General features: G+C 35.7%; 1 protein-coding gene across 4 annotated transcripts in view; it reads left to right on the top strand.

Annotated features, from left to right (window-relative positions):
* The window catches only part of asic2 (acid-sensing (proton-gated) ion channel 2), a 391,924-nt gene extending 378,925 nt beyond the window's left edge, over positions 1–12,999 (top strand). For all 4 annotated transcript variants that reach the window (XM_065255498.2, XM_065255499.2, XM_065255497.2 and 1 more), the window contains 4 exons: positions 5,506–5,597; positions 5,681–5,760; positions 6,688–6,756; positions 9,171–12,999. In XM_065255498.2, coding sequence (XP_065111570.2) covers positions 5,506–5,597; positions 5,681–5,760; positions 6,688–6,756; positions 9,171–9,272 — 343 coding nt within the window. In that variant the 3' untranslated portion in view covers positions 9,273–12,999. The remainder of the gene's footprint in view (positions 1–5,505; positions 5,598–5,680; positions 5,761–6,687; positions 6,757–9,170) is intronic.
* Positions 13,000–22,638: the final 9,639 nt, after the last annotated feature.

A 22,638-nucleotide genomic window follows, 5' to 3' on the forward strand; every position in this document is an offset into this window, starting at 1 on the left:
ATAAAGCATGCTGCATATCATTGCTCTGGTGTCCCACCAGAGATATAAGTTGTTCTACTTTATGTTAGTGCGCAAAAAGTTGAACTCTTTCTTACCCCAACACATAATATTGGTCATATGTGCCATGTTTTGACCAAGTGCAGCACAGCATGCAATAAATAACTTCCATCTCTCGTATGTTACGCTTTATGTAATGATGAGGGTTTTTTGGCAAATGTACCGCATACTGGTTGAGTTAGGTATGGTACAGTATATGAGTGATTATATATGTGAACCAGTTTGTGAAAGTCCGGCTAAAGTCATTTTTTGTGTGATTTACTGTTTTCACGTAAAATCATTATAATCATTCTACATCAGGGGTCGGCAAGTAACTTTGGCCGCGGGCCAATATTTTTTTAGCCAGTAGATGGCGGGCCAGCTGCTGTTCCCACACTTACGTGTCTTATTCTGAATTAGCCTAGTATAGGCTATCTGATCTTTTGTCAAGAAACATTGTCTTTATTTCCTATTTAAAAGACGAAAGACAGCATTAAAAATAGCTAAAACATGCTTATAGATCCGTGTATCATTCGTTTTTCAAATTAAAAACAAAAATGAAAAAATTAACCACCACAGGTTTTCTGATTGTGTGCTCAGATCAAAAAATGAATTACTGGATTAGACAAATTTTTTTATTTAACACCTTTACAGGCATAATATATCAATAAAAACATTTTAAAAAAAACAAGTAGGCTACTATGGTAACATATTACAGGCATTTATGCTCTCATGAAAGACTCTTACAGTCCGACTTTTGAACTTTATTCCTTTTTTATTAATATTTATACGGGACCTAAGGTTGATGGAGGTGTGCGCTGAACTGTTTTTTTTGTCCAGCTCCCACAAGATTCTATTCAGTAAACCGCTTAAAATACACTCTGTGTTCACCCGCTTTATTTCCCGACCTGACGGGTGCGCAAAACTTAACGTTAGATCTTGTTTCCAGAATCTCACATTCAAATGTCTCTAACGAAAAGAGAGAGATGAAGTAACCTAACAATTATAAATGCTATACCAAAATTGTGTTCGTGCCAATATAAATATTATTTTAACATTGTACTGTCAGCAGAGAAAAAATAATGAAATATAAATAATAAATTAAATAGGACAAAGCCTCTCACTCAAATTTCTAACCAGCATAAATAAACCGAAACCATTGTTGGTTGCAGAGTTGCTGTTCAAACAAATTGCTCCTTTGCCAATAACGTTTTAAACGGAGGCAAAGATCAAAGAACTATGCGTTAGGAAAATTAATAATGGCTTTATTTTAATAGACATGTAAAATCATATTTTGGCGGATTACTTTAATTTTTTAACGAATTTGCCTGCCCACAGTCTTAATAATTAACGGTAAACGAACTTGACTTGCTGTTCTCGAAGGCAGGTCGAACCTTAAGGAACAGAACAGAAGAAAAAAATGAGTAGTGAATGAGACGATGAGAAGAGTTGCAGCTATGCGCGGAGGCATGGAGACTCCAGTTTACGTTTACCACATGTTTTTAATAGTGATTGACACAGGACTGTTTCCTTTCAAATCTACGTTAAAAGTGAACTAGTTAAAATATTACTGCAGTAAAAGAGTTTTTTTTTGTATCATATTTTATTGTGGTTTCTAAAAGCCTGCAATTACTTTTCAGTCATTTGCGATGTCACGGAGATTAATGTCTTCACGCGTGATGCATTGACATGATTTGCGAGGTAAATTTGCAAATGATTCATGAATTCATACCTCTGCAATTATTATAGTTATGATCGCGGATGCGCTGGTAGAGAAAGAGAACGAGAAACAGCGGCCCGTTAAGATTAAACTATTACGTAGCTATTATACGCATTTTTGGGCTAGACCTCTGGGCTAGAGGAAGAGTTTCTGCAGCATTTAGTGCAAATATTTTTTATCTAATACATATTATTTATCAGTGTGTTATACGCGAAAAATAATAATGAAAAAAGTTCAAAAGTCGGACTGTAAGCGAATGAGACCTACAGGAAAGCATGGTTGCTATTAAAACCCTTATTTAAATGTAATCTGTTAGTACCTATTCTGTTTAAAATTATTTAATTGGTATATGTCTGCTAAGGTGTTCAATGAAAATTTGTCCGAACCCGTTTTCATTCATTTTTTTTTATTTTTGATCTGAGCGCACATTCGGAAAACAAGTCGTTTGATTTTAGTTCAGGAAATAAATAATAGAAAACAAGTCGTTTTTCTTTATTTTCTTTTTGGTTTTGATTTAAAAAATAAAACGAAGGAAGGAATGATACACGGGCCATTTTTGTAAACTATTATTGTAAAATAAAAGTAGTATTTGATAAAAAAAAAAGATAAAAAAACGGACTTCAAAATAATCCGACGGGCCAGAAAATATTGCTGGCGGGCCACTTTTGGCCCGCGGGCCGCCTGTTGCCGACCCCTGTTCTACATCCTTAAAAACATTCTGTGGAAAATAACCTTGATATATTTAATACTGACTAAGGTTAAAATGAATGATTAAATCAAACTTTTATGCTCTTAACTCATTCCTCACCATTGACAAGTTATCTCGTCAGTTAAGAAAAAAAAAGTGTTTATGATGAGTTTTTATGTTAATCTGTAATAGCCACTAGATGGCTTACCTTTACCCAATTTATAAAAAAAACTGAAGCAAAACATTATTTATTATTTTTACACTCCATTTATGTTTTGATAATCGTTTTGAATCTGATCTCTGAACAAAATTCCTTCACAAAAATGCAATTATTTCAGCTTTTTGCTCAACATTTTGTATTTTTGAAGTACCCGTATGGTATTGTTTGTTTGTTCCCGTATGGTATTGCTTGTTTGTTTATTGTTTGTTTGAAAGCAGAAGGTCTGTTCTTTCATTTGATATATTTGTATGTTAATATATTTTTAGAAGAACATTTTCCTGGTAGGCATTTTGTGAAACTTTTGTGAAAATCACAAAAAATGCTGGTGGGCAACTTTTAAAAAAAAGGCTGGTGGGGAATGAGTTATATAACAGTGACATGGTCACATATATCACATATTATCCATAATTATTGTTGGAAAATGTAAACTGTAAAATATCACATTTTGGATAATAATTTAAATCTATATATAATATGTAGCAATGCAAATGAAGCTCCGACCAGCTTGATCTCACAAGAATTCCTGCATATTTTACGAGTTGGGTAACTTGTATGAATTAATTGTGCAAAAACGTACGATTCTCAAGGAAAAAACAACAACGAAACCGAACCCCTAACCCCAACGTCACGGGTGTCAATGCAAATCGTACAAAAACTTACGAATGTGATCATATGAATTTATACGAACTCCTAAAATATGTACAAATTCTTGTGAGATAGCATTGGCTCCGACTCCACCAAAAACTCCAGCACTATCGGCAGGTATTGAAATAAATGCTGACATACGCCATTGCACTTTTTTTTTCATCGTTTCCATAAAGTTAAACATTTCTTGACTTATAGACGCTTTCACCACTTGCTGCACATGGCAGTCAATCCCACAATCCCCAGTGTGAGCCTGACACTCAGCTAGTATAGCGAATGAATTGAAAACACGCAATCATCTCCGATCACTCTGCACTAGTGGGATTTGTTAAATCACTTGGTTTCTATTTGTGTCGTGTTACGCTGGGTACACTGTAAAAAATTACTCTGGAGGGTGTTAAATTTAACCCATGAAAATTAGTTATAATTTAATTAAGTATATAAGCTAGCAAGTAAAATAAAAAATAATGGGTATATTCTACCTTCACTATCCAATTTTTAACAGTAATAACTGCAATACTAAAAAAATAAGTAACATATACCCCAAAATATTGGCCTTAGCACCGCAAAGTGCGCATGAATCAACATCCAGGCGGGACTCGAGTCACCATTTTTTCATATCATATCGGCGGGAGAACTGTGGTTTGTTGACAGGTAAGTTTTTATTTAACTTGTTGATATCATCATGAATGGAAATGTTAAGTTGGTTAACTGTAAAATCTACCAGAAGTTTAGTCATTTGCGTGCTTCTCTGTCTCTGTTGTTGACAGATTGATAGGTTAGAATATGTCATTCAGGTTAGCTTTGAATGAAACATCGCCCAGTTCTTGCACCTGCGAATACGAATAAATATCCATATTTATGATTAAAATATTAACTTCCATTATTATTATTTACATGTCTGAATCTCGTGAACAGCGGAGCTGCTCAATATGAGTGGTTGAACTTGAGCAAGCCACGTGACGAGAGAGAGCAGCGGACGGTTGATGTACGATACAGACGGGAGGGCGTCGAGCAGACAAACAAACAACGGTAAAGCTGTCGATGCTAGATAATTACTGTAAAAGTTTTCTTGCATTTATCTGTTAATATATTGAGTTTTGTTTTAGAAGGGATCCATTTATGAAGCCATTTTATTATTATTATTATTATTATCATTTACGGATATATACTTAACGTTGCCTTTCGCTTTTTAATGTCTGTTCAAAAAAGTATTTCGGAGTTCATATGTTATATATGAGACTTGTATATGAAGTTGAATCACTTAAAATTGAATGTAAGTACTTCTTGTTAGTGTTCAATGTTTTATGCACGTGTACTGTGAGTTATAGCATAATATGAAGTTGTATTTTTGCACTTAATACGTTTTAAATGAAGTTGAAATGTTTGTTTGTATCGATATAGCATGCTAGTCTACTGAGGTAAATGAGATCAGTTTTTCCTCTCATATTATTGTCTTCTTTAATTTTCTAATGATAACGTGAAGAACAGTATTTAGGAATCTTGCTTTTAATGGTTTTTTAACATCTCATGAAGCCTTGGTTTATTTTGTTTTATGAAATAATATGTTCAAGAAGCTTTATGTAAAACTATGATATGTTGTATTTCACTTGAAATGTATTGGGGTTATTATACGTCCAATAATTAGTTTTAAATGTTTACAGAATGTTATTTGGTCAATAAAGCAAGCAATTTATGCAATCTTGTGCATGACTATTTTCTTATTCAACCCTCTCTGAATAAGTAATATGTAATGTTTCTTAATGGCTTATCATTATTAATAATAATTTAATAGATCTGTGCCTTAATACCAATAGGGTTAATGTTATTCATTTTTTTATAAGTAATTAGTTATGAAAAAAATAGGTAGACCTTACCTAATTTTTTTTACTTTATCATAGTAATTAAATTTAGGTACTTTTTAATCAAATATATAGGATATAATTTACTCAAACAAAGTGAGTGCAAATTGTTACAACAATTTTTTTGAGTAAATTCTATAGGTTGTTTTTTACAGTGTAGCGTGCAATGCTATTGGCCAAAACTCCTTTTCCACACAACCAAATAAAAAGAGTGCAAAATATTACCTGTCATTTTCAAATCGCCTGTCGCAGGCAACTTGACACGCCGCTTCTATTTTTGCCCCGAATGTACGACAAACTTCAAAACATCAGTCTTTATGTTCTCTTGATGCAGGGATAATATCCTAGTACTGGATGTGTTCTTTGAAGCTCTGAATTATGAGACAATAGAACAGAAGAAGGCTTATGAAGTGGCAGGTCTACTAGGTAACAGAACACATGGCAATATCAAAATAATCCCTCTTTTATCTCTTCTTTCTCTCTAAACCATAACTATGTTTATGTTGCAGGTGATATTGGTGGTCAGATGGGCTTGTTCATCGGTGCAAGCATCCTTACCATTCTGGAGCTCTTTGATTATGCGTACGAGGTATGCATGCTTTAAATACACCGAGCGGTCAGTGACTACATTTTCGGAGGTAAAGAAAGGCCATACACACTACCATGAGCACAGTAAAAAACACACATTAGGAAAATGTAAAGTATTCAGAGACACACACACACACACAGATTTCCCCCGATACAGTGATGGGTGTGTGAGACATCAGTCTGTCTCTGGTGTAGGATGAATGACACTATGATGGAGAGTTTTATCATAATGAACCTTCATTAATTCTACATTGCTGCCGGTGTCTTTGCTCTGTGGACGGCAGCCAGCACAAGTCCTTACACCACTCATACCCTTGGGTGGGGGTACACACACACACACGTTTTGCATTCTGTCCTCCCCTAATGGACTTTTGATGCAGTAAAACTTTAAATGCATAGATTTTAAACATTTTCATGACACTTTAACCCCTCTGGATTTTTGATCCTACAAAAGAAATCCGTTTTGCTTTATTAAAATGCCTGAGACTGTATATGCCTAATGAGATTTTAGCTTTTTGTGAATGTTGTCATCTTTAAAACTCACCAATTAGCCAGTGATGTTACAAGATTCAAAGCGTCCATGGGGAACGTTAAACCCCCCTGAGGCCCCCCTCCTAGTGTCCCCTCTGTTTTGAATCTTTCTACAGTCTCTGTCAAACAGCAGTCTGCTTGGCTACTCTTTTGAAACGGCACTTTAAAAGCTGTACCACTGTGAAATGCATAATGTTGGAATGCAAATCAAAACCCTCATTTTAAAATGTAATCGCCTGTTCCGGGGCCCCCTAGTGGTCGGGGGCATGGGCTGCAACCCGTGTGGATTTAATTAACACAGCCCTGGCATATCTACAAGGCTGTTTCGAGGCCAACAGTTTTGAGACCTGGTTTAGCAGTAATGAATGAGATGGTGGTTTGTGGTGTGTACTGGCAGGTGGTGAAGGAGAGACTGTTGGACATGTTAAACCGAGAGGAGGAGGAGGAGAGCCGTGGAGAGGATGTGGTAATAAAATACTTCTCTGTTATGTATCAAAGCATTTATTTAGGCATAATTGCACAAGTGTTTAAAGATGTTATAGACAAGAAGTTACCATAACTACATACAAAAATGTGCTTAATTAATTTGTAATACATTCCCAATTAGATATTAAGAACCTAGTGCAGGAAATTAAATAAAAAGTTCACCCAAATATCAAAATTCTCTCATTATTTTCTCACCCTCATTCCTCTTTCCAGATGTATGTGACTTCCTTTCGTCAGTTGAACACAGTTTTATATTAAATGCTGTCATGTTATCTTCTCATATGGAACAAGCTAAAGCTCCAAAAACCACAAACATTCATCATTAAAATGACTGCAGTGGGTCAATGTTTGTCTTCTGAAGCCAAACAATACTTCTTTGAGAAAAAACAATGGGTCTCATTCACTAAACATGCATACGCACAAATTTGTGCGTACGGATGTTTTCACAAACAAATCATGATTCAACAAAAACTTTCTTTTCAAAATGTCTTCTAAATGTACACAAAAATTCAAGAAAACCTAAAACCACTTGTACGCAATAATCACGTACACTATCAAATAGGTTATAAATATAATGTTTATAATATTGTTGATGAATATTTTATGATAATATTTTCTGTATTATATATTATTATACATGATCTATATTTTTATTATTATATACATTATATTATACATTATTATAGCCTACTTATATTTTCTAAACATCTTTCCTTCCTCACTTTTTAAATCTCTATTTGAAAGTGTCTGCTTAATGCCTAATGTAAACGTCATGTAAATGTAATGAGAAGTCCAAACGTCAATCACTTGATCTCCTGTCTGTTTTATTTTAGATACAGATGCGCGTCTCTACAGTATTAATGAAATGTCATATTTGTTAACAAACGCATTTCTTTAATGTTACGATCTGGTCGGTGGACAGCACTGGCTTCCTCCAACGACAGCAAAACCTTCCAAATAAAAAATGCAAAGCAAAACGGAAATTTACTGATAATAAACATGATCATGGATTTCTTTTTTAGCTCTTTTGCTTCTATGACAAACTCCTCTCAAATTTTCTGTGGACCAGCGCAGCGGAAAACCCTGATATGGAGCTGTGGCCGGTTGCATAAACATAGCCGTGACATTAAGACTGCATCTTAAGAATGATTCTGACTAACTAGCAATTAGTTAGGGCTAATCAGTCTTATAATTTGGATTTAAATTAGATCAATCTACCTTTCAATGTAACATACTTAAAACAGTTATGATCAGTCTTGAAGAAAAAAATTCATGACTAACTTTTAAGACTAGTCTTTACGTTTTATGCAACCGGCCACTGGTGTGTTTTATGCAAATACCCAGACTCGTGCACGCGACCGCTCATGTAGAACACTCCAAATTCACTAACGTGAGAACAAACTCATGTGCGTATGCACATGTTGTGAATTAGGTGGAATATTTTTATGAGAAGTTCAAATGTGCCTATAAATATACGAAAATCATATGCAATTATTAGTGAATAAGACCCAATAAATATTTGAAACTTATTTAGCGATCGATATGTTGTGTATTCTTGGAAGCATAGAGATCAAGAATGCCAAATTCAAATATGCGGATATATCGATGTTACAAGTTGTCCAGACTGATTTCACGGTAAGTCGTAATAGTCACGGAAAATTTGATTAATTTATTTGTGTCCATGGCACGAAATTCTTTTTTTTTGTGCCTTGAGCATGAATGTCTTTTTCGTGTCAGTCGCACGAATTTCTATATAATAGTTTTTCGTGTTCTTGGCACAACTTTCTTTTTTGTGTCATTTTATGTATTGTTTTCTCATAGTTTTTTCCTATTTTCTTACCGTTGTCGCTTGGGGTTGGTGTTAGAATCACTTTCTGTTACATTTTTTAGACATCCTAACCTAAACCCCAACTCCAGGTGAGAATAGTTTTAAAAGCAGAAGAAAAACATGTAAAAACCAATACATAAAAGAACATCCTAACCCAAAACCCCAAATCTAATCCCAACCCCAAGTGAAAATAGCGGTGAAAAAATGAGAAAACAATACATAAAATGACACAAAAAAGTCATGCCACGGACATGAAAAACTATTTATAGAAATTCGTGCGACTGACACGAAAAAGACATTCGTGCTCAAGGCACAAAAAAGCTGAATTTCGTGCCATGGACACAAATTAATCACATTTTTTGGGACTATAACACGACTTGCCATGACATCCTGTTGTAGTTGTCATATGAGAGTTTGGCATGCAGGAACAAATTCGATTTAATTTTATCATTATTTGACCCTGCTGAGCACCATGTAGGATATTTTTTTTTGAGTCAAATCTAGAATTGCATTGAGTAATACATTAAAGATTAACGCTTTAATTTGTGTTAACACCGTTTTTTCAGAGTACCTGTGATCCTGTGGTGAACCATTCGGAAACAATCAGTCACTCGGTCAGCGTTCCTCTACAGACCACCCTGGGCACCCTAGAGGAGATAGCCTGTTGAGTGCATTTACTCTCAACACCACCAGGGGGAGACATGAAATTTGCCTGGCTTAGGAACCATGGGGTTAAGGGTAAGAGAAAACAAGGAAAAGAGCTTAAGTTTCTTTTTCTTTCTCTAACCTTTCAAACGGTTGTGATATCATTTGGCGCAAAGAAGACAACTGGAAGCCAATGAGCTTCTTAAGCAACACGAGGACCTCGAAGTTTCTCACAAACACCATCTGTTTGTTCTGGACTGATGAAGAAAATCCGAAGCTTGTGGACCTGTCAGGACAACCCCTTGTAAACAAACACGAGCATGTGGGAAACTGCAAATGCGTAAGGCCTCAGTATGTCCTCGCATTCTGCCCGGTCGCCATTTTGAAGTCTACTGCCAAAAACACTGTAAATTATTAACCACACGAAATGTTGTGAAACTGTTCTAACTGTGCACGTGTCGATTTCATGCGTTACAATGCAGTTTTCTCAATCGTCATCCTCTTCGCACACACAAGACTGAACTGGCTCCTTGTGCTGTTTGTTTGTTTGCTATGTGTTTCTGCATCTGAATTGGCTTGTTGAACTTGAGGTATCATTGATGCATTATAAAATCGAAAGCCTTTTTTCCTTATTTTTAGCGCAAACTAAAATGGGCTGCACTGCAATGGCAGCAAATGTGAGCATATTGTGGCTATGAATGGCTCTTCAAGTAGATTTAAGAAGAGAGAGAGTGACGAATAAAGAGAAAAGAGAGGGTTTTGCATTAGATTATACTGATGCAGCCAGCAGCTTTAATATCATCAAATGAGAGCAAAAGTTTTCATTTTTTACTTCGACCCTCTATATCGACCCTCTAGTTAGATACCGGAAATGATCCTCCATACACTTTATTAAGGCTCTCATTGAAAATACATCAAAGCACTTATGTTCAGTTATGAAAAGCCCTCTAGATCTTAAGCAGACAACCGTCATGATGCTACTTACCTGACCATCTTTTAACAGGAATATAGCAGGTGTGAAAAGTTTTGAGATTTATCATGCCAACTCATATTAACAGTCTTTGTCCAAGTCAACTCATGAGTCCAGCTTTTTATGTGTGCTGCAATTTGTAATACTGTAACTGTTACATTATCTAATATTTACTATGTTGCCGCAGTGTTCATGGACGATAGCCAGTTCAAAGAGGTGGTTGTGTTTTTTTTTTTTTTTTTTGGTTTCTTACTAAATAAGGTTCTTGGATCAATATATATACTTTGAATGAACGCTCAATTGACCCATTCATTCTTCAGTATGTACAGTATTTCAGCCACAATTTATTAACTAAAGAAAAAACTATTAAAGCAGAACATACTTTAAAAAGATGGTTTGTCCCGGGTGAGAGAGCGAGTGATTGCATTTCTGAATTTAACATGCTTCACTATAATGTCTACTGGCACAAAATTGGCTACAAATTAAAAGCTTGTCAAAGTTTATGTGTGTTAACATTGTAAGGGAGGATTTTGAACAAATTGTTATGGGATGAAAAGTCCCCTTACAGATCACAGCAGTAACAACGCACATTTGTCGACAAGCTCTCAAATATCACAAATAAATAATAAACACTTTTTAATTTTGTTTAAAAATTGCAGGATTTTATTAAATCATGGGCCACCTTGTCCAGATATGGTATTTTGACGTTAGAGATGTAAGAGGATGCAAATATCTGTCATACAGTAAATATCCATGTTAAGCTAATTTTATTTTCATGTTATTAGTAGTTATCACTTCCATCCATCCTTCGGAGGTAAGGCCTGATTTAAAGGTGCAATGTGGGATCTCTTGACAGAAATGGAATATAATATACAGAAGTATATTATCAGAGGTGTATAAAGACCTTTATTGTTTTTATTACCTTAGTAGGAGCCGTTTTTATCTATATACACCGCGGGTCCCCTAACATGGAAGTGGGTCGCCATCATGTTTCTACAGTAGCCCTAAACGGACAAACTGAACAGAACGGGTTTCATGCCTTCGATGTCTGAGTCGAAGACATGTTTGTCCTGTACACTGCAAAAAATGACTTTCTTACTTAGTATTTTTGTCTTGTTTTTAGTGGAAATCTCTAAAATTCTTAAATTAAGATGCTTTTTCTTGATTAGCAAAATGACTTAAAGCAACACTATGTAGTTTTTTTACCTGTAAATAATGTCTCTAAAATTATTTCAGTGATAGAACAACTTTTAACTGGATAAATTGTACTGTTGCTGCAACCTGAGCAGCCTCCTAGCTGCTACAAGCACACTCTGAAAGTGGCGGTGGAGGGTAGGAAACACAGCCCCGCCCCTCCCCCTGCCTGCAGAAGAGTGTCTGATACCAGGCACTGTTGCGCTTTTCAACCACATGGGGGAGCTGTTAGTCATTTTTACATGGAAACTAAGAAAATAAGTTTAGACAAAAACTATACAATGTAAGTAAATTAAAACTTAAAACAAGCAAAAATATGTGCCAATGGGGTGAGAAAAAAATCTAAAAATAAGTTATCTTTTTTCTTAAACGCTTCATTTAGGCAAAATTTTCTCACCCCATTGGCAGATAATTTTGCTTGTTTAAGCACAAATTCCCTTAAATTGTATATTTTTTGTCTAAAAACTAGACTTATTTTCTGAAGTCATTTTGCTCATCAGAAAAATACATCTTGATTTAAGACTTTTTAGATATTTCTACTGAAAACAAGTCAAAAATACAAAGTAAGAAAGTCATTTTTAGCGACTACCGTAGCTTCTCATTGTGTTTTAAAATTGAGGCTAGCTACAATTCGCAATCTCACCTCTAGATATCGCTAAAAACCCACACTGGACCTTTAAACCCAAATGTCTCATAATGCAAAATTAAAAAACCATGATGTTAAAAGTGGAAACTATAGTTTTGCACAGAGAATAAAATAATGAATGTGTGCTATATGTCGCCAATGTTACTGTGTTAATACAGACACACGTTGCTTAATGTATGTTACGTTTTGTTCAATGAAAACAGTGTTGGGTGGTACATGCAGATATCAAGTCTGGAAACGTCTTGCAGAGTTTTTGCAAATTTGTAAAGTATGCTATCTGTGAGAATGTAGATTTTGTAACAATAGACCAGATTTGTTTTCAGAATTCAATTTACAAAGTTTCATCAAATATAATAGGCTGTGGAGGATAAACATGTCTTATCTTTTTTTTGTCCTAAATTGTGATTTCTAAATCTGTAACAAAGCCTCACAGGGTTTCAAGATGAAAAAAGAACATAGAAGAAAGATAATGAACAGACACGCAATAAAACGTAAAAAACCTGCCAGTCTGATCTCACGGGAATTCGCACTTTTTTACAAGTTGGCTAATTTGTATGAATTCCTACGAAGTGAATTGTACAGACACGTATGATTATCTTGAAAAAAACAGGGTCGCAGAGGTGAGCTAAAAATTATACAAAAACGTTGAAATGAAGTCACAAATTAGCCACCTGGTAAAATATGTATACATTTTGTTTAAATAATAGCATCGGTCTTAAATGCACACAAGTATTAGAAAATCCCTCATAATGTTAAATAATTTTAGAATTCTTTTTCTTGCTATGTTGCTATGAAACACCAAAGGGGTGTAACATCAACTTTGATATTTTCTCATTAGTGGAAACCAGACAGGTTGATGGTTTCCAACCCTAAGGGTATTTGCTTCAGTACCTCAGACTTTAGAGATAAAAACAATAAAAGCTAAATGGATTACAACTTCTTTATCCTTGCCTGTCTCCGTCTCTATCGTTTGTTTCTTCTGTTGACTCATTATTTCCGGTTAGCTTTAGGGCAGAGACATAGAAAATAAAGCTTTCGTCGTGAGATTTCGGTTTTCAAGGAAATTCTTCTGTTTTTCTAATGTAATTTTTCTTTCACACTTTTCTTTTAATATTGCTCGTTACTTTATTGTATGGATGAAGGCTACGTCTCTCTGTGTTGTCAGAAACGTAGCAAAAAAACTATTTTGACAGCATGTTATTACTTGTGGCTCTGTGCAGTAAAGAAGAAAGAGAGGACAGCAAATGCATAAAATCTCAATTTTCTTAAACAAAAACAAATTCATTTTCACCTCTCTTATGCATGGAGACCAATATAAACAAACATCAAGACATAAGAGCTGTCTTTGAGCTCGGAGATAATTCGTTGAAGGGCTCTTCCATTTTATTTTTCTAAGAAAAACTGTTTGCTAGCTGTCCACTCCAATCATCTTTATAGTAACTTAGTTTAATAGGAATGGACTTCTTAAGATTGCATTGGTTACTGTATGTTGTTACTGAACATCACTACAACAATCATTTTATATAAACCTATATCTAGCAGCTTATCACATTATCAGTACTGGAAATCAAACCCATGATTGTTGCATTGCTATACCAATTGAGCTAAAGTCATTTCACCATAGACGTTTCCTATCGAAATACCACGAATGCGTGCAGTTGTTTTAAAGGCAGGTCTGTGTAATGACTTGTTGCTCTTGTTTATTGCCTCTGCGAGTTTGTTTGCTAATTGAATGGCGAATACACTGATGATAGAAGAGCCTCCACTGTAAGCATAACAAGACCTGGGAAATCAATGGCATTCTTAAGCGACTGCTTTAACAAAGGAGCAACAGCTCTAATGAAGAACGTGGCATTAGTGTCAACCATTTCTCCCTGCTGACAAACAACAGTCTCAGCGTGATCATTCACGCCGACTTACAAACATAGGTTACTCTGAATCCATTCTACCCAAAGGATTTGCATAATAGCTCCCTTACAGGAATACTGCAGATTAAATACAAATTGAGCTCCATCAACAAACGCATAAACACAAAATATGGTGAAAGTTAAGCACTTACAGTGGATGAGCCAACATGCAATGATTTCTCTACAGACTAAGACAATAATGTGTTTTTACAAATTCATATTTGTGATAAAAATTCAACTAGAGTCATTTTTTATGATTTACATAATGTTAAAAACATTCTGGGAAAATATAACCTCCTAATCTCAGTTTTAGTTTATAAGACTTAACCTTACAGGGTCACATATATTAAAATGATTTCTGTGATGGTTTCCAAAATATTTCTTTAAATAGTCGCATATCGTTGGCTTCTAATGTGACAGTATTTTAACAATATCATTAATTCTCATATCCCAGCATGTTAGAGAACTGTCTAAAAGATTTAAAGGCATGAATCCCAAATTTATGTTCATTTTCTAATTTCTTCGGAAATGTATGACAATCTGTATAAAATATGGTTGTCTGTTTTTAAACCCCCTAAGGCTAAAACAATAGATATATGAATAAACAAAAACAGCGAGAGGTTATTTGTCTAAGACAGATTGACAGATTACACAAGGCTTTTCATTTTTCCTCACAATTGTCATGTATGAAATAGAAATGTTTTGCTTGTTGGCAAATCCACTTGTAACTATTCGGCAAACATAGAAACAGCATGACATGATATGAGTATACAAATAATGGTAGGTGGTCACCTGTAGCAAAGAAGCTTTTAGAAAAGGTTTTTATTGCATGCTGTATATTTAAAACATATTTGTAAAAACTTTATATCAGTCCAGGGTTTAATCAAAAGAAGCCGTTATGTTTTACCTTTCCTCATTTGTTCAAATGCTAGTACTTGTAAAGTAAAGTGCCTATAAAATCAGAGGTCATTCAATTAATAAACCTTTTATTTTTCCTCTTATGTTTGTGTGTGTGTGCGTGCGTGCGCGCGTGTGTGTTATTAGTCTTTTTAAGGAAGTCACGTCACTGCACCTGCACTATGTTTGCAAGACCTGTCAGATACTGTGCATGGGCAAACAATCTTCTGGGACTGTCGCAAAAAACAGGCGGGTCTGTACAAAGCCCCTCCCCAGAGGATGTAATTCTTTAACAGTTGACGATTGGCCTTTTTTATTGGAAGGCAGGACTTCCTTTGCTAAAGCGACCATTGCAATCTCCTCCATTCAAAGTAATAGCCAGTGGCGGCCGGTGAGTTCTCTTCCAAGGGGCCAAATTAAAAATATGTTTTCAGAGTGTCACGTGTGGCTCTTTCATGTCAAAATATGTGTTCGGTGTGTCATGTGTATGGCTCTTTTATGTCAAAATATGTTTTCAGAGTGTCGTGTGTGGCTCTTTCATGTCAAAATATGTGTTCGGTGTGTCGTGTGTGGCTCTTTTATGTCAAAATATGTGTTCGGTGTGTCGTGTAAACCTATGTGCATCATGTGTCATGTCAAAATACATGCCTGCTGCACATGCATCGAAAGGGTTTATGATGAAAGAGATGTTCACAAAATCTCACAAACTTAACAGTAAACTCTGATTGCACATAAGATTAAGCGAGTATCTGGCAAACGTGATCATTTCTTATCATAAACCCTTTAGACGCATCTGCAGCATCGTGCACCCTTAAAAAAGAAGTTACTGGAAGTCACTGGTTATAGCAGTGATGTATCTTGGGTAAAATATATTTGGTTTCACTCATATAGTTATAAATATAGAGTGCTGCAGAGATTACGTATTTTCGTAGGCCAACCCGGAAGTTAGCGGGACACTGGTTCCCTCACCAAAAAGCCCATTTATTTTTTTTCACATAGGATTATTGCAAAAAATAATTTTTTAAGAAAAGTTTATGGAAAATTCTATTATAAAAACCCATTGACTTCGGGACGATGGAAGCGAAAGTGCTGAAGTGCTAACTCGCATGCACTCAATTTACACTGGATTTCAATCACAAGAACACTGAGTAAAGCTCATGCTGCGCCCTCTTGTGTTTTTAAGAGACATTAGCTGTGGGCATTCATGGTTTTGGGAAAGATGGATTACCATTGTATGACCATAGATTTTCATTTTTTTTCTATGACTGTAATAAATCATAGTTTATTTGTGGTTACTTTGGTTGTACTATGGTTAGCCCACTATAGATAAACAATGATACATTTTTTATAAAGGCTGGTTGCGTTGAGATTTGAGTGATGTGCTTGCCTGCCTGTCAGTTTTTTGCATGTATCCAATAAATACCCCTAAACCCTGCTGATACAGTACCTGAAGTGTATACTATTTTCAATATTATTTTCAACCCAGCGTTGTGTCAAAAAGTAACAAACCCAGTCGTTGCAACAATGGGTTAAAACAACTCTGCATACAGTAGGTTCATTTAAAATACAGCCGGTTGTGTTTTTCTTTCACAGAGTAAGAAAGAATCTTTGGTGTCCCCGGAGTACATATGTGAAGTTTTAGCTCAAAAAACCATATAGATAATTTATTATAGCATTTTAAAATTGACACTTTTTAGGTGTGAGCAAAAATGTGTCCTTTTAAATGCAAATGAGCTGATCTCTGCACAAAATTGCACTGCCATGTTTGAATAGTGCAGATTAAGGGGCGGTATTATCCCCTTTTGACATCACAGGGGGAGCTAAATTTCAATGTCCTATTTTTTTATTTCACATGCTTGCAGAGAATGGTTTACCAAAACTAAGTTACTGGGTTGTTCTTTTTCACATTTCCTAGGCTAGAAGCACTGGGGACCCAATTATAGCACTTAAACATGAAAAAAGTCAGATTTTCATGATGTGACTTCTTTAAATAAAGTATCCTAAATTTTGAACTAAAAGTTGAGTAGCAGTTTTATGTTAACTGGCCCATTTATCTGCAAAACCTGCTTTCTATGATACTTCCCTAGTCACTTTGCAATTAGTTTTCCATCTTATATGTATTGTAAACTTTGGCAATTTTTTTCCATCCCATTAAGAAGGGTTTAAGCATGTGCATCACGTGTATTGTCAAAATAAGTGCCTGCTGCAGATGCGTCTTAAGGGTTTATGATAAAAGAGACGCTCGCGTTTGCCAGATACTCACATAATCTCATGCGAAATCAGAGTTTACTGTTAAGGAAGTGTCTTTCGTGTATTTTGTGAACGTGAGCATCTCTTTTATCATAAACGGTTTTGACGCATGTGCAGCAGGCACTTATTTTGACAAAACACGTGATGCACATGGTTCACATGACGCAACAAACACATATTTTAAAAACACGAGCAACAAACATGACACTCCGAACACTTATTTTGAATTTGCGTCCCTTGAAAGACAAGTCACCAGCCGCCACTGGTTAGTAGTTTTGTCTGACATGCCGACCACAAAAAACCGCTTCCACATTTTCTTTTGTGTGTTAAAGTAATGGCCATTGCCTTTTTATGTGCCTATCATGCATCTGAAGTCGCCTACTTCTATGCTAGTATCAATATGCAAAATAAGTATATATTTTTATACAGTATAGCTAAGTGGAAGAGAATTGTGTTAACGGTGCAGAACGGAAACAAACCTTGGGGAGCACACATGCTAATAAAAATGTATATGTTGCAATGCATTGTTGCTTTGGATAAGTCCCATAAAGTTGATCATTAGAGTCACTTGACAATGAAAGCATGAGAAAGGTGGTGCAGTATGTTCAGAATGTATGCATATTGTATAGAAAGTCACTAAACTGTGACACTAAATTGTGTACATTATGATCAGAATTATATTTAGCGATTCAAATAGGATTAACCTCCTAAGACCTGGGGCCTCATTTATAAAATGCTGCGTAAAAACCATCCTAAATTTGATATTGCGATCATTTAACAAAAATGCGTACGTGTGATTCATAAACCGAACGTACACGCAGAAAACGCGCGTACCCCTTTCAAATCTATAAATCAGAAATGAACTTGAACTTGTGCGCGCAGCCAAGCAGTTTCAGATCTCCGCCTTTAAACGATGCGTAATTAATGTCAGACATATAAAAAGCGCTTGTCAATGTTTAAACCCAATTTCAAACAGCAAGAATGGCTTATATTTCCAAAAACCTGCAGCAATCAGACAAGCAAAAGTGCGTACGTCTGCTCAGACACTGACGTGACGCTAAGCACTTTTCCACGTCAAAGACGGTTTTTATAAATATGGACTTTGCCGTGGATTTTCGCCTACGCACACTTTACGATCAAATCTGTGCGTACGCAGGCTTTATAAATGAGGCCCCCGGTGTGTTACTATATGTGGACATCACATTTTTATTGTTTGCATCATAATACTTAATTCTGTGTAACTGGAATCTGTTAAACATAAACGTGGACATTTAATCTGCTTCATGTTCAAAGAAGTATATTTGGATATTATATTTAAACCAAACCAAAGCTTGGGTCTTAGGAGGTTAAGAGAACTGTATTCCAGTGCTGTGTAAATGCAGCCAATTAATGTTTCATGCCCCTTAAGTTTTAACAGGTAGTACTGACCATGTTCTCGTAAAAAGACATCATCAGATTTAATGTAAGTTTAATTGACATCAATTAAGCTGATAATAAATCCTCAGGGTACCGCATACATTTAAATCGTTTCAAATAACTGCTACGTAATGGAACAGCCTACCTATTTTAAATGTTATTAATGTTGGCTTTTAGTAGCATTATTAGCAATACCTCATACTGATACACAATTCAATGCAGCGAAATCAGTGTGCTGTGAGATGAATGTTTTACACAGAAAGATAAATGAGTCTTCACACAGTTTTCCGTTTTCAAGAGTTTGTTGGTGGATTGAGCTTTATTCCTTCTGCTGCTTCTAAAAATGTCACGTGTTTATGGCATTATAATTCACTGCTAGTAACAGAAATCCATTTCTGTCAAGACACTTTCATGCTAATGCGATCAATTGCCACCCAGTTTAATTGTTTTTCTTTATCCAGCTGTCTCATTGGGAAAGCATAATGTTCTAGGACTTAATTGCTATAGAGAGAGCGAACAAGACAAAGATGGGATATACTTCAAAGGAGCTTTCTGTTACCAAACAAACAACACTTCTACCCACACAATCAAACTAATGTCTATTAACAAGCATCCCAATCCCCCTTAACCCAATTAAGTGGATGACATTTTATCACACATGTCAATGCTCACAGACCTGTGAAATAAAGCTGGTGAAAAATATGTGAGGTTTCAAAGTGTCTGGGCCTTTTTGTCTTTATTCCATTCAAAGACGGTGATCCATTAATGATCGGAGCACTCTGCCTGTCATTTACAGGAAAGCTTGTCTTTCTGCAGGATTTTTGATGGATTTTAAGATATCACTGAGAAAATGCATTTTGTTTGCGTTGAGTTCCAAATTGAATTTAGCAACGTCACAACCCTGACTGATTGACGCTGTGTTTGCTCTGTTCAAGATTATTCATCTGTGTGTCATGGACATTTCAAATATTCCTCACAGATTCGTAATAGAAGGTAACAGATTTGGGATTGTATTTTTGTTATTGCAGTTTTGATTTAGGTACTGTCAAAATGTCCTGAAAGTAATCTAGCATGAAATAGGAGAGAAGAAACAATAGCCTGCATAGACTGAAAATGGAATAACATGGAGTCTTATTTGATCGCCTGCAGCAAAGCATTCACTATACTCATAATGTTAGTACAATAGTGTCTAGCAGAACAATTCGGGAAACATGCAGCGCTGCATATTTCCTAAAGCAAGATAAATAATGTAATATAATCCCAATGTAAGATACATATAAAATCAAATCTAAAAGATTATTTGAGACAAGCAAAGATTTTTTATCGTTTTTATTTGCAATCAATACATGACATATCATAAGTAATTTGACAGAAGATTAAGACAAATACGACACGCCTTCAAAACCAAGATGAGGTAAGATCAAGAGAAATTCATGATACAAGACAGAAAGAGATTGTAGAAGTTACAGTCAATGTATACCGATACAGGCGAGATCTTGATGTGACTGTGATATAAACACACAGGACTTTCACTCCGAGCCTTACAACCAGATTTTTACAAACCATTTAAAGCAAAACCAAAGAGTTTTTTTTACCTTAAAATAACGTTTCCAAAAAAGTTTCAGTCGTTCATCCACTCGAAACAGGGTGAACGGCACTTTCATATTCGCTTTGCAGCCCTCTATCGGCCAAAACCGCACTTAAGAAATTTCCTACAGTCGGGTCAAGTGAAAACTACAAAAACTTGCTTTACGGCAGACCTACAACACTCTAAAAACAAACGGTGCTATATAGCACCAAAAGTGGTTCTTTGCTCGTAATCATAGAAGAACCATTTTTAGTGCCATATAGCACCGGAGAAGCACCAGTGAAGCACCTGTGTAGAACCAAATAGTGCTATGTAGAACCATATGTGGTCCTATATGGCCCCTATTTGGTTCTATACAGGTGCTTCACTGGTGCTTCACCGGTGCTATATGGCACTAAAAATGGTTCTTCTATGATTACGAGCAAAGAACCACTTTTGGTGCTATATAGCACCGTTTGTTTTTAGAGTGAATCCAATCAGAGCCAGCTTTGCTGCAGTAGGCTAAATTATTTACGATAGTGGTAATGGACAATTCCGCTTCCAACCTGTAGGGGGAGCAAAGACTAAAAACTCTTTAGTGTTGCTTGAATTAAAAGTTTTGTATCTGGTTTTAAATTAAGGGGCTAGGTATTACTGTCTCGGTTCGTCTACAACTAAAACCCCAAGCTTAACGAAGCTTAGTTTTAACATATTTACACAGATATTGTACAGCTTAAGTGCTTTGGCATGTATCTCATAACCCTCTTGTTAAAGAAAATCCGAAGTCAAGAAAAGCTACAGTAGGTGCATTGTGACAGGCATTGGCACCGCAGAAATTTGCTAGGATTAAACATTGATCAGTCATGCTCTGCAAAGAGAACCTGATTTTATGATGAAAGTAGACGACATAATAGCGAAAGCTTTAGGACGGTAAAACAAAATGATTTGTCACTAAGAAAGTCTCTTTATGGGTGTGCATTACAATGAATCAGCTTGATATTTGTTTAAAAATTTATGGTCCAACCTATAAATTTCCCAAAGTGCCCTTTTCCAGTAGAGCCTCGACATCCAGGGGGCGGAGTTGGATCCAGATTCAGGTCCAAAGATCTCTTCCCACTGCATTTTGATCGGTCGGCAGTTTTACCACAAGACACGTTGTAAACTTGTTGTTGCGTTACCATTTCATTTAAAGATGCAATTTGTATAATCCGCGCCGCTAGGGGGCGCCAGATCACATCAATAACAATGACGTAGATTAATGACGCTCTGAAGCAGCGTGGACTGATGGGATTTGTTGTCTTTAACTCAAACGTTGATGGCCATCAATCAGACGGGAATGAGCAATCATGTTACACATGAGGTAAAGTAATCAAGTTTTATAAATGTTGTGTTTGATGACATTATGTAAGGTTTCATGTAATGTTCAAAACACAATTGTTAGTCATAGATGTTACAGTATTAGTCCAATACAATGGTTTGTTAACATAGCACAGAATTAAGTGTTCAGATTAACAAACTTACCATAAAAAAGCGAGTGGCCCGACAGACGCTATTACTTCCGCATTTGTCCACAACACTGTTGTCATGTGTTTTTTACGTCAGTAAAGGCGCTAACAAATGGTAACGTAGATATTAACGTCATTTACAGGCAACCGCACTGCCCCGTGTCACTGTTTAGGGCAGCAATTTTCTCATAATTTACAAGTAGTTGAAAACATTATAGATTTTGATAGTAATAAGCTGGACAAAATATATAACACCGGACTAGTGGTTTTTGGATATTTTACTGCAAATATCTTACAAATTGTACCTTTAAGTTGTAACTAAATTAAGTTATTATTTTGATGGAGAAACAAACTTTTACTTTATTATGACTACAATAAAAGTAGTGCTGTTAAGGTGAAATGTAAGTTTTTTTTGTTATAATGTTTTGGAGTAAAACATTTCCGGTACTACGAGTAATCTTACCACGCGCAGTTTAATACCTATGAATGGATACAGTATTAATATGCATAGTTATTAACATATATATGGCATGTTATTTTGAAATTAATAAATTGAATGTTTATCTTGTATGGACTTTGAACTTGTTTTAATGAGTCTTACAGCCATTAAGAAACAGATTTCCCTCACAGAAGGTTTACTTTTCTTACAAATGTGCTAAATCAAATAAAATTGTGTTTTTATAATAACTCGTATAGGAATAGCAGTGTAATAAGTGGGATAATGTACAGCCAAGCAGGTCGCAAATAAATCCCTTCAGTGATATCATGCTGTCAGGAACGTGTCCCTCACCTCCTCTTACACCTAACTGTGATCATTACTTACTAAATTATGAATCTCTCTCGACTATATTATTAATCAAACGTAGACTTAAATTGATAAGAGCGAACGTTGGCGACCACAGGTTGCAACAACTCAAATATACTGGTTCATTTGTGGGAGGAGCATGATCTAGATCCAACCTCGCCCCCTGGATGTCAGGTTCTGCAGTGAGGACCATCTCCTTTTCCCCAGGAAGAATACTGATGTTGAATAGCAA

This window comes from Paramisgurnus dabryanus, chromosome 3, assembly GCF_030506205.2.
Source record: "Paramisgurnus dabryanus chromosome 3, PD_genome_1.1, whole genome shotgun sequence".
NCBI lineage: Eukaryota > Metazoa > Chordata > Actinopteri > Cypriniformes > Cobitidae > Paramisgurnus > Paramisgurnus dabryanus.